Source organism: Callorhinchus milii, unplaced genomic scaffold (assembly GCF_018977255.1).
Source record: "Callorhinchus milii isolate IMCB2004 unplaced genomic scaffold, IMCB_Cmil_1.0 Scaffold7, whole genome shotgun sequence".
Classification (NCBI taxonomy): Eukaryota; Metazoa; Chordata; class Chondrichthyes; order Chimaeriformes; family Callorhinchidae; genus Callorhinchus; species Callorhinchus milii.
This window is the reverse complement of record NW_024704748.1, coordinates 5,966,847-5,980,384: the sequence shown is the minus strand read 5'-3', so window position 1 is coordinate 5,980,384 and position 13,538 is coordinate 5,966,847. Positions and strand designations below refer to the sequence as shown.

The window sequence follows — 13,538 nt, the reverse complement described above, 5'->3', positions numbered from 1 at the left end:
ACTCCCAGGTCAGGGTTAGAGAATCAGTAAAGCTTCCCTCTACACTGTCCGTCCATACTCCCAAGTCAGGTACACAGTGGATAATGGATATTTTTTGTGCTCTGGACTTTAGCCTGGCAGATGCCTTCAAGCTGGATACGGGCAGAGAGGAGTGTTTGACCGGTCAGTGAATGCCTCATTGAAGCCCACGACCAGAGATATGTAAGAGGTGATGAGAATATACCTGGGGTTGAGCCTTTGGACCTTTCTCTTGTATTTACCATTGGAGTTCATTGATGGTGTAGTCCATAGTATAGTGGTTAGAACACTCATCTCGCAAGCAAGAGGATCTGGCAAGGGCGAAACCTTAGGAAAGTTTCCTTGCTCAACACACCTCTGTTTACCTAGCAGTAAGTAGGAACCCGTTTATTAGTTGATTGGTGGATCACTTTCTGGGGGAATAAACTCCTAAAAAAAAGAATGAAACAGTAATAACTTGGTCATTCAATCAATGACTCTTGTGGGACACTGCTGTGCGCAATTGGCTGCCAAATTTCGCCCACAAAATATCCAGTCAATTCACTTTACAGCATATTTTGTGAAGCGCTTTGAGACGTTTCAATGAGGTAATAAGACGCTTTATCAAATGGAAGGATTATTATTATTATTTGCAACAGGTGTGAAGGGAGCAGGAACAGGATAGAGGACTGAATGGTTCTTCACCTCAGGTTGAGGTGAAACATTGACCATGTACCCATAAGGAAGTATCGCAACGCATTTCCAGTTTGTTAGGTGACTTGGTGACACATTGACTTGTTGACACTTCAGTAATGTTTCACAGCAAACAAACCATCACTTTTCCCTTTTGGTCGTGCGTTCCATTCCAATGAAGAGCAGTTGTACTGTTAGTGAGTTTGCTGCTCCCTCATTCTGTGGGAATAATAATATAATAATAATCTTTGCGTTTGATAAAGCTCATTATCACGTCTTCGAGACGTCTCAAAGCGTTTCACAGAATATGCTGTAAATTGAATTGACTGTATATTTTGTGGGATCACAGGGTATTAAGAATGAGCAGCCAACAAACCCAGTATGATGGAATCCGAACCCCATGCAGAGAAATGGCTGGGAATCATCGGATTCTGCAAACTCCCCAAAAGCATCTTTAATTCAAAGCAAAGTAAATTTACGAAGCAACTGAGTTCTCTTTTGGCTTCTCTCCCCCCGATTGTAGAATTCTAGAGAAACTTCAGTTTCGAGCCCCCACGTCAGGACCCGGAATCACACAGTCCAACCTGACGCTCCAGTGCTGGTGGTGTGTTGCATTGTCAGAGGAACCATCTTTTGCATGAAGACATTAAACCGAGGTTCCGTCTGCTTGTTCAGGTGGATGTTAAAGATCCCACTGCTCTATTGGAAAAGATAAAGGAGTTTCTTACTCCTGGTGTCCTGGCCAACAACCCCCCTGAATAAAATGTGGTCACTCGTGGCTGTTTATGGGACACTGCTGTGCACAAATTGGCTGCTAAATTCGCAGTCAAAATACACAATCAATCCACTTTACAATATATCTTGTGAATCGCTTTGAGACGTCCTGACTACATGATTAAACGCTATATCAAAACCAAGGATTATTGTTATTAAATCCTCCTCTGTCTGGATCTGACTCATCCCTTCTGATCAGTCACACAACTCATACCTGTCTGTGAACAGCAGCAACTGTTTTCTCCGCTGATCTCCTATAATCCTCTCTTTGCTCACCTTCAGATCATGGAGTCCCTTAACATAATGGTTAGTGCGCTCGCCTCACAAACGAGAGGGACCCGGGTTCGATTCCTGGGTAGGGAGAAACCTTAGTCGAGTTTCTTTACTCCACACACCTCTGTCTACCCAGCAGTAAGATGAAACCCGGTTGTTAGTCGATTGGCGGATCGCTTTTGATTGAAAAATAACCTTTCCCCCAAAAAAATGTGTTCTCTCACTCCACGACCGTGTACGGGACACTGCTGTGCGCCATTCGCTGCTGCAGCTTGTGTACAAAATACTCGTTCAATCCACATTGCAAGTATATTCTGTGAAGCGCTTTGAGACATCTCAATGACGCAATAAGGCTCTATATCAAGTTAATGGATCGTTATTATCATTATCACTCTCGTTTCCGTGTTCCTACGAGAGCTTAGGCTCAGTTTCACTGCCATCTGTCGATAATAGAGGCTGGTGGTGTGTGTGTGTGCGTGTATGTGCATGTATGGCGGGGCAGCGCTTGCAAACCTGAGCTACAATGTGCAGGTGTATTTACAAGGACGCTCACTATGACATCGCACACACATACACAAACTGCCTCACAATGGAAAATGAAACCGAGCCAGGTGCAGCCCACGACTCAGGAGACAGTTACCTGGCAGAATAGCGATCCCTTGGGAAGGCATGTGAGATTGGAACCTCTTCCCACTCCCCTCACCTCACCTCACCCCCGGTCTCAGCCTCTTCCCCCTGCCCGCCCTCCCCGGGCACAGCAACTGCTTGAGTGACTCTCAGCGTGATCATCGTTCGTGGCTTATAGACGGACATTGTGCTCTCCTCACACCATGAGCGAGTGCATTGCTTAGGGTGGGGGCGTGTGGAGAGGGGGAGGGAGAGCATGGAGCAGAGGAAATTTCACTGAGGGCTGCGTGGGGGTGGAGTGGTGGGGGCAGAGACACAGGAGTCAGAGACACGAGGGAGGAGTGGTGGTGGGGGAGGAGAGACACACAGTCGAGCTCCATTTACAGGTGAGCGAAGAGCAGCCAGTTGACTCGAGATGCTTCAGCAAATCCTGCGAGATATGTACATCGACCCCGACTTACTGGCAGAACTGAACGACGACCAGAAACAGATCCTGTTCTATAAGATGAGGGAGGAGCAGGTGAGGAGGTGGACGGAGAAAGAGAGGTTGGAGAGTCAACTCACCATTGTACAGAGCAACCAGACACATCCAAAGGCAGGTAATGACAAACCCTCTTTATTAACAACACACGCGAGAGGGGAGGGGAGCAGACAATCCTGGGATTATCTTCATTGTGGAGTCCTGTAGTGTATTGGTTAGAGCACTCGCCTCGCAAGCGAGAGGACCATGTTCAATTCTCAGGCGGGATGAAACTTTAGGCAAGTTTTCTTACTCCACAAGCCTCTGTTTACCCAGCAATAAGTAGGAACCCGGTTGCTAGTCGATTGGCGGATCGCTCTCCGGGGTCATAATACTTTCCTCCCCAACAAATTTGGTCACTCAATCTACGACTGTGTGTGGGGATACTGCTGTGCGCAATTGGCTGCCGCATTTCGCCCCCCAAAAATAGTCAATATACGGGATTGTTGTGATAGTGAAGGGCTGGAAGATGCAGGGTTGGAGGCACCAACAATGAGCAAGGTGTGCTCACGCCTTAGATAATCTACTAACATCACCATAGTACACTTCTTTGCATTGCTGGGAGTCATAGTGCTGAATAATAATAATCATAATCCTTGCATTTGATATAACGCTTTATCAGGCCGTCGAGACGTCTCAAAGCGCTTCACAGGATATATTGCAAAGTGTAGATGAAACCATTAAACAGAGTGTGGTTAACCCAGGAGTAGGTGAATGTGGACAGATCTAAGAGGGAATTGGGGTTTTTTTGGACGGTGGAGAGCTGAGATTTGGAAGTGGGACCACTCAGATGGACAGGAGTTGTTTTCAGTACACTGTGAGGGTTGTTTATCCACCTGCACTCACAGGCTTCTGCACTCACTCACACTGACACACAGCTGAGCAAGTCTCAGTAAACAACCCCAGGTTCAGCAGGTGAATTATTCACAAAACTAAGGATGTGTCTGTTACAATCTGGTACTGATCAATCCAGTGATGTCGATCAATGAGTGGCCAGTACACACGAGCACGGAGTAGTTACATTCACACAACGCACGGCGTCCCATGGAGCATATGCTCCCTCTGTGTAAGGGACTTTCTAGGTAACTGTTAGGTGTATGTACGGCACCTTTACCCCCTGCTCCGCCTTTCTTCCCGTCACTATCACGGGATAATAATATTCTTATTAAGTCAAAGTGCTTAATAATAATGATTCTTGTATTTGATATAGCGCCTCATCACATCGTTGAGAAGTCTCAAAGCTCTTCATAAAGTACACTGTGTATTTTAAGAGCAAAACGTGGCAGCCATATTGCGCACAGCAATGTCCCACAAAACAGCCATGCAGCGAGTGACCACATTTTTATTCAGGGGGATTGTTGGCCAGGTCACCGGGAGAGCGAGACTGCCTTTTCTTTGCGAATAGCCCCATGGGATCTTTAACATCCACCTGAACAGGCACAGACGGGGCCTTGGTTTAAGGTCTCACCTGAAGGATGGCACCTTTGTCAATGCAGCGCTCCCCCAGCATTGCACTGGAGCATCGGTCTAGACTGTGAGCTCAAAGTCCCGACGTGGGGGGCTTGAACCCATAAACCTCCGACTCAGAGGCGAGAGTGCGAACGACTGAGCCAGGCTGGCATTTTGCATCGAAGATGAGGGTTTCTACTCGTGTTTTAACCTTTCCTGTTGTTGAAAGCCCGCAGCAGACGTGTGGAGTGGCTCCATGGGAAGGATAATGAGGTTTGGGTCTGGATCATGGGGGAAGCTCCCGGAGACAAGCCTTACGAGCAAATTACCGAGGAGATCATGGCCAAGAGCGCAAGGCAACAGGCTCAGCAAGAAGCCCTGGCAAAGTGGTAGGTGATTGATTGACCTCACTGGAGATAAAAGAAAAATCCCAAATTACTAATTCCATCTCTGTTCTCAGGGTAGACTCTCATCCCAAGCAATTGGCTTTCCATCCAGCCCAGGCTGGTGCCTGAGCAATGCCAGGCCATGTATGAAATGATGTGCTTCTATGCAAGAGCCATCATCTGCCTCTAACCTGGGATTGAGGACAGACAGCGTAGAGGGAGCTTTTTTTTTAAAAAAAATATATATTTATTTGTTGATATATATTTACGCTTATCTCATACAAATGGGATCTTGCAACCCCTTCCCTATCCACCCCCCACCACCTCTCTTAGTGGGGAGCCCGGGCAGGTTCATAGCACACAGGATGTGCTCACATCCGCCTAGAAACCTCACAAACACAAACCCATACACATACATTGTATACCTGGCTAATGTTCCTGCCGGGGTTCTGTTCCCTTCATCTACACGGCAGATACACGGGTCAGCTAGTCCCAGCTCAGCCATCTTTTTACAGATTGGTGAGCCTTTACCTCACGATTTCCCGGTGTGTCAGAGCGACACATAAAAATTGTCACATACTGGCAAACCAATAAAAAGAAATCATGTCTTATCATTTAAGACTTGTGGGGGAAATGCGAAATGAGGTTAAGAAATCTGCGCAATCTAATAAACTAGAGAGAGACACACTGACTGGGGTCCTGGGCCGCGTCAATGACTCGCACTCTCCCTGCTCCCACTCAGGCGAGAGAAAGAAGCCGAGATTAGGAAGAAGTTCCGGGAAGCCGTGCTGAAGGAGAAAACTCGCTTTGTGGCAGGCAAGTGGAGGGAGGAGGCCGAGGACAGGAGAGCCGCCAAGCTGGAGGAGCTGAAGGTTTGTCTAAAACTTCTTAGTGGAGCCATGCAGCGTAGTGGTTAGTGAGAGGACCTGGGTTTGATTCCCAGGCGGGGTGAAACTTGAGGCAAGTTTCTTTACTCCACACACCTCTGTTTACCTAGCAGTAAGTAGGAACCCGGTTGTTAACAGATTGGAAGATCACTTTCCGGTGGTAATAAACCCTGCAAAAAAATAAATGTAGTCGCTCAATCCACGACTGTTGGCGAGACATCGCTGTGCACACCTGGCTGTCGCGTTTTGCCTACAAAATATACAGTCACTCCACCTTATTGTGTATTCTGTGAAACGCTTTGAGACGTCTCAACAACATGATAAGGCGCAATATTAAACACAAGGAATATTATTATTGTACAGCGCCTCATTGAGACGGTTCGAAGCGCTTCACAGAATACATCGTAAAGTGGATTGACTTGTGTACTTTGTGAGCGAAACGAGGCAGTCAATTGCTTAACAAATAATAGGATGAACAAATACGGAGATTAACGGAAAATAAAAAGTTGGTTATTATTATTGAGATGACTTTAAGAAGAGCTGGTAAGACAACGACAACAACAAAAAATTACATTTGCACACCACCTTTCACGTTGGGAAGATGTCCGAAGGCCCTGGACAGTCAGGGATCTGCACCCGAACTGGTGGTTGGGATCAGGAGGGGTGGAGGGCAGGGAAGGTAGCGGTAGGAGGGTGACCGAAGGCACAGTCGAAGAGGAGGGTCTTGTGACCCGTCTTGAAGGAGGCACAGAAAGGCAAGACCTCAGCAAACGCTGCTTTCACTCCCCCAGAAACGAGAGGAGGAGGAGAGACAGCGAGGAGAAGCTGAGATCCGGTGTCAGGAGGAGATCCGAGCCAACGAGCTCTACATTAGCCTGAAGGAGGCTCATCAGCAGGGCCGAAGCGAAAGCGACGAGCGGGAATGGGAGGAAATGTGTGAGTAAAGCACCAGGCAAACCCCGCACCATCACCAGCAAATCACTGCGTTTATAATCACAATTACCTCTAATTATAAATAATAATAATCCTTGTAATAATAATACAGCGCCTTATCACGTCTTTGAGACGTCTCACAGCTCTTCCCAGAATATACTGTAAAATGAATTGACTGTATATTTGTGGGTGAAACACGGCAGCCAATTGCACACAGCAGTGTCCCACAAACAGTCATGGAGTGAGTGACCAAATTACAATTTTTTTTTGAAAGGATTATTACCCCTGGACTAACAACCGGGTTCCTACTTATTGCTAGGTAAACAGAGACATGTGGAGTAAGGAAACTGGCCCAATGTTTTGCCCTGCCCGGGAATCAAACCCAAGTCCTCTCGCTTGTGAAGCGAACACGCTAACCACTAAGCTACAGGACTCAAGCAACATCAACTTGCATTTATATAGTTCCCTTCACGCAGGGTAGCATCCCAGGGTACTTGGCAGTGCTGAGCAAGTGGATGTGGGGCGGTGACCGTAGGCACGGTCGAAGAGGAAGGTTTTCAGGCGTGACCTAAAGATGGGGAGAGAGGGGCAAGACGGAGGGATAGAGGGAGAGTGATTCGGAGTTTCGGGGCTGAAAGCAGGGTCACCAATGATAGAACGGAGGTCACGAGGGACAAGCAGGAGGCCGGAGCCAGTCAAGCAGAGGCAAATCCTGCACAATGTCAAATTGCAGCTTTTAGAATCAGAATTCACACTAATTGTTAATAATAATCCTTGCATTTGATGTAGGGTCCGAACACGTCACCTTCGAGCCAGTTCAACTGTGGGTGTTTGTGAATATCTGCGTGTCTGTATGTGTCTGTGTGAGTGGGTGTATGCCTGTATGTCTTTGTGAGTGTGCGGTGTGCGTGTCTACGTGTAGGTGTTTGTGAGTATGTGTGTCCGGGTGAGAGCCTCCACCCTAAACCCCGGTCTCTGTGTCAGACACCTGCTGACCCTGTGTTGTACGGTGTTGCTGCCTCGTGCAGTACGCAGGTCAAAAGCCGCGGATGAGGACAGGAAGCACATGGCACGGCGGGCGAGGGATGAATACCATCGCCAATCTCTCCGTGCCATCGAGAGAGGCAAGGTGGCCGGCCTGAGTCATCTCTTCCAGAACAGGACAGCGGATCAGAACACCAACTTCAGCAACGGGCAGCCTGCGAGACCCCTCAGCGCCCGGTCACCTACCCCTCCAGCCCCCAGCAGGTACCAGCACACACTGCGGCACATCGTGTGACTGACACCAGGGAAGTCCTCGGTCTTAATGCTAATGATCCCGGCATTTGATACCGCGACATCTCATGCTGAGCCATCTCAAAGCGCTTCGCAGGATTTACCGTAAAGTGCAGTGACTGTATATTTTGTGGCCGAAAAGCAGCAGGCAATTTGCGCACAGCGACATCCCACAAACAGCCATGGAGCGAGAATCTCCCTTCTCTTTTTATATTATTGTAACTTTTATAGTCTATCTTTTCACAGGATCTTTAATGGCAGACGGGACCTCGGTTTAACATCTGCTGGGGGGCAAGGGGGCAGTGTTTACAGAGGGCGGCAGTATTTATGGGGGTGGGGGGCGGAGGGGTGGCAGTGTTTACAGGGGGCGGCAGTATTTACGGGGGAGTGGGTGGGGCAAAATGCCTTGTTTAATGGGATGCTCTCTCTCTGCACAGCACAGGGACGGGAGAGCGCTCTTTCCGGCCAGAGTCTCGAGAGGCCGTGGTGAGGTGGTTCCAGGAGGAGCAGGTCTCCCGTCGCTCGGCTTTCGAGAGGGACAGCAATGTGGTCGCACCTTGGTTTCATGGTATGGTGGTGGTGGGGGGGGTGTGGTTGAGGTGGTTGGGAGGGGGGGGCGAAACGGGGGCTCACACTGGGCGCAGATGTGATGGGATCAGATGCCTACATAACATTCTGGTTAAACATACATCTCATCTCTGCGATTATCTTTATCTCCAGCTTGCCTTGCGCGCGCTCGTGTGTGTGCGTGTGTATGGGGAGGTGGGGGCGCGGGGGGGTGGTGGAACCGTGCAGTGCTGCCAGATTGCTGCCAGAGATTGAAAAACATAAGAATCTTTCCATTTGATGTAGCGACTCGTCACGTCATTGAGACGCCTCAAATCGCTTCGCGGAAATATACAGGATACTAAGGGCGAATCGCGGCAGTCGGTCAATCGTGCACAGCAATGTCCCGCAAACAGTCGCGGAGTGAGTGACCACATGTTTTTTGGAGGGATAATTCCCCCCAAAGGTGATCCGCCAATCGACTAAAAATTCCCGCCGAGTTTCGCCCACGAAATGCAACAGCAACAACTTACATTTATATAACGCCCTTCGTGCCGGACGGCACACAGCTCAGTGTGTGAGCTGATGTGTAACCTGCTTTGTTGAGGTGCTAATCTACCTCCTGCCATTGACAAGCTGTTACATTACGCTGATGCATTATTTAATTCCCCGGAAAGCGAGACAAAGGGGAGCACAATATTTAGGGAGCAATAAAGAGAGATTTATTATTTACAGTGAGCTGGTGCTGCAAGTGTACATTTCTGTTTCCCTGACCTCTGCCAAGTCTGCTCATCTTACCTCCCATCCGCTCCACACAGTGAGACACAGGGAGATCTCGAGGCTACTTTGCTAATGACATTGCGTGTCAGCCTGGCTCAGTGGTAGTGCTGAGTCAGAAACGTGTGGATTCAGATCCCTCGATGGGACTTGGAATCACATAGTCTAAGCTGACGTTCGCTCCATTGCAGTGCTGGGGTGGGGGGGGGGGGGGGGGGGGGTGTTGCATGATCGAGGTGCCGCTCTTCGAATGAGTCGTTAAACCAAGGTCTATCTGCCTGATCGGGTGGATGTCAAAGAAAATAATAATCCTTGCATTTGATATAGTACCTTATCGCGTCGTTGAGGTGCCTCAAAGCGCTTCACAGGATATACAGTATACTGTCGGTTGGCGAGGGGAGGGCAGGCGAGGAGAGGGGTGGGGGTCAACCGAGGAGATCAATAGTCAGTCGAGTGACTTTCAATCAGAAGCCGGCCAGTGAACGGCTAATTTGCCGCGGCCCTCGAGTGAGCGAGCGCGAGATAAAAGGACATCATCGCCGGATGACTGCCGTATCACCAAAACAAGAAGCTCGCTAAACAAAAGACAGCTAAAGAGATGAGCAATCAATGTAATTATCAGGGCCGTGTGAGTGACAGGGGCAGTCATGGGATGTCTGTCAGTGATTACCTGATACACCCGGACTGTCACTGCTCATAATGCTGCTCCTCACATCAGCCGTAACCATTGTGTGTCACAGTGACAACCCTCATCAATGTCCTGAACCACAGGATCTGCTCAGCTCACCCCAACGACTGCACTCAACAGACAACCCTACCCGCCCACACGCGCACACACACACACACACACATGCACACACACACACAAATTGCCCCCTTTACTCTCAATTAGATGGTGAATCCATAAATTATTCATTTCCAAAGATCTCTGGTTTCCACAAGTTTAGCTTCAGCCATGTGTATGCATGTGAGTGTCTACGTATGTTTGTGTATCTGCATATGTATTTGTGTGTATGTCTGTGTCTATGAATGTGTGTGTGTGTCTATCTACGCATTATAATAATAATAATAATAACAACAATAATAATAGTCCTTGTATTTGGTAAAGTGCTTTATCACATCGGAAAGCGCTTCACAGGCTTCACTGTGAAATGGTGTGACTGTATTTGTATATTGTGACTGTGTATGTATCAGCACCGGGAGAGAGAAACTCTCTTTTCTTTTCGAAGAATGCCATGGGATTTTGCCCACAAAACACAGTCACTCCACTTTACAGTATATCCTGTGAAGGGCTTCGAGATGCCTCAACGACGTGATAAGGCGCAGTATCAAATGCAAGGATTATTACTGTTATCTTTAACATCCACCTAAACAGACAGACGGGACCTCAGATTAACATCTCATCTGAAGGACGGCACCTCCAACATTGCAGCACACCTCCAAGCGCTGCATTGGAGCGTCAGCTTAGACTATGATTCCAAGTCATAGTGTGGGATTCGAACTCACAACCTACTGAGTCAGAGACGAGAGTGCTACCACTGAGCCAGGCTGACACGCAGCGTAATTAACAAAGTAGCTTTGAGAGCTCCCTGTGTCTCACTGTGTGGAGGAAATGGGAGGTAAGATGAGCAGACTTGGCAGAGGTCAGGGAAACAGAAATGCACACTTGCAGCACCAGCTCACTGTAAATAATAAATCTCTCTTTTATTGCTCCCTAAATATTGTGCTCCCCTTTGTCTCGCCCTCTGGGCAATTAACTAATGTATCAGCGTGATATAACAGCTTGTCGATGGCAGGAGGGTAGGTCATCACCCCTCTACCTCCTCTTCCCTCACCAACGATCTTTCTCTGGAAATTCCACGTGTAGGTGGGATACATGGAATTCTCAGTTTGGTTTGGATTCTCTTAAGCACAGTGATGGGTTTCTGCAAGTGTCAGAAATTAATTAATTAACAGCACCTTGAGGCGCCTTAGAGGGGATCTTATAGAAACCTATAAGATCATCAAAGGGCATGATAGGGTAGATAGTGGAAGATTGTTTCCCCTGGTTGGAGAAACTAAAACCAGGGGTCACAACCTTAAAATCAGAGGCCAGCCCTTTCTCACGAGTTGAGGAAGAACTTCTTCACTCAAAGGGTGGTGAATGTATGGAACTCACTACCCCAAAGGGCTGTTGACGCTCAGTCCTTGAACATATTCAGGACTGAGATAGATATATTTCTTATTGCAAAAGGGATTAAGGGATATGGGGATAAGGCAGGGTTATGGTATTAGTTGGAGTTAGATTAGAAGATCAGCCATGATTGAACGGCAGGGCAGGCTCAAAGGGCCGAATGGCCTTCGTCTGCTCCTACATGTTATGTTATAATTTCTGATCTAACCTCACTCTCCACCAGTTCCCTTTACCCTCAACATTCAGTGAGTCAGTGATGAGAAGGCATCAATGTAAGACTATCAGCAGAGGAGCAAAGGGGAGAACTGTGTTTACACAGAGGGTGGTGAGAATGTGGGATGTCCTGTTGGGAGCGTGGGTCGAGGCAGGTTCCAGTTTAGCTTTCAAGAGGGAACGAGACGGATATCTGAAGTATGTAGGAAGCAATAGGAATCTCGTAGCATAGTGGTTGGTGCGCTCGCCTTACAATCGATTCCCGGGTGGGGCCAAGCTTTAGGCAAAATTCCTTAACCCTTCCTCCTTCAAAATGTGGTCACTCAATCCATGAATGTTTGTGGGACACTGCTGTGTGCAATTAGCTGCTGCGTTTCGTCCACAAAATGCACAATATATTCTGTGAAGCATTTTGAGATGTCTCAACGACGTGTTAAGACAACAGCAGCAACAAATTACATTTGTAAAGCATCTTTCATATCTGGAGGACGTCCCAAGGCGCTGAACAGTCAGGGATTTGGACCCGAGCAGGGGATTGGGATTAAGGGCAGGGAGGGTGTCAAAAAGATGCTGCATGAAACGCAAGGATTAAAAGAGACAACTGGGACTGAATGTATTGCTCTCAGCATAGACATGCACCTCTCTGGCTATATCAGGAAGCAGGTGTGTAGATGGATGGGTACCGATTGCGTGTACACTGGTTACCATTGATTATGTGAGGCCATGCAGTGATTGACGCCATGTGCCTGACTGTCCTGCGCTGTAGGGATCATCTCCAGACAAGAGGCCGAGGAGCTGCTGATGAACACGGCTGAGGGCTCCTTCCTGACCCGGGTGAGCGAGCGGATCTGGGGCTACATCCTCTCCTACCGCCAGCAGACAGGCTTCAAACACTTCCCGGTGGACGCTTCCGGAGGCTTCTACAGCTTCCTGGGTGTGGATCCCATTCGTCACGAAACCCTGGCTGATCTCATCCACTTTCACAAGGTGAGGTGTCAGGAGATGGTAGAAGACGATATGAGCAAACACAAAGCAATAGGAAACTATAGCGCTCTCACCTCTGAGTCAGAGATTGTGGGTTCAATCCCCACGTCGGGACTTGGAATCAAATAGTCTAAGTTGACGCTCCAATGCAGTGCTGGGGGGTGTTGCACTGTCAAAGGTGTCTTCTTTTGACTGCCTGTTCCGGTGGATGTTAAAGATCCCATGGCTCTATTAGAAAAGAGAAGGGAGTTTCTCTCTCCCGGCATCCCGGCCAACAATTCCTCCAAATAAAATTGGTCATTCCATTTGTGCGACACTGCTGTACACAATTGGCTGCCTTGTTTTGCCGACAAAACATACAGTCAATTCACTTTACAGTATATCCTGTGAAGCGCTTTGAGACGTCTCAACGACATGATAAGGCGCTATATTAAATGCAAGGATTATTATTATTGTTGGTTGTTTTGCAGGACGAGATTATCACCACCACAGGCAATGAGCTCCTCCATGAAGCCTGTGGTCAAACCAGGCGTCCCCCGGACTACAGTGAGCTCTTCCCGACTCCGAGCCAGCCTCAGTAACAAGAGCTGCTGACTCAGTTCCCAGACTCTACACCCCCCCCCCCAACCCCCTCACTCCCCACACCGACTCCCCACCTAACCCCTCACTCACTCCACACACCTCCCTAAAAGCCTCACTCCCTTCACACACACCCCGAATGCCCTCACTCCACCACAAGGTCGACCATTAACACACCTGGGATCAGTGTTCAAAAGCTCACACACAAAATAAACCGTGGAACAAATCTTTGTGTGTTTCTCTATCACCGACTGGGATAAAAGTGACCAAACATCGCCTTGTCCTCCTACACTCCCGCACCCGCACACCTGCGGTCAAACCAAACATCTTCCATTGTTGATCAATGTCCTTGTTTGCCAAACATCCATGGCAGTGTTGGAAAAGAGAAGGTTGTTTCTCTCTCCCGGTGTCCTGGTCAACAATCCCCCAGACAGAATTGATCACTCATTTTA

The 13,538-nt window shown here is 48.3% G+C and overlaps 1 protein-coding gene across 1 annotated transcript; it reads left to right on the top strand.

Moving 5' to 3' along the window:
• Window positions 1-2,614: 2,614 nt before the first annotated feature.
• On the top strand, window positions 2,615-13,124 carry sh2d4ba (SH2 domain containing 4Ba). The gene is made up of 8 exons (XM_042336956.1): window positions 2,615-2,963; window positions 4,563-4,722; window positions 5,462-5,591; window positions 6,398-6,542; window positions 7,568-7,787; window positions 8,252-8,382; window positions 12,290-12,510; window positions 12,978-13,124. The coding sequence occupies exons 1-8, from the start codon at window positions 2,780-2,782 to the stop codon at window positions 13,086-13,088; spliced, it is 1,302 nt and encodes a 433-aa protein (XP_042192890.1). The 5' UTR covers window positions 2,615-2,779; the 3' UTR covers window positions 13,089-13,124.
• The last annotated feature ends 414 nt before the right edge of the window (window positions 13,125-13,538 follow it).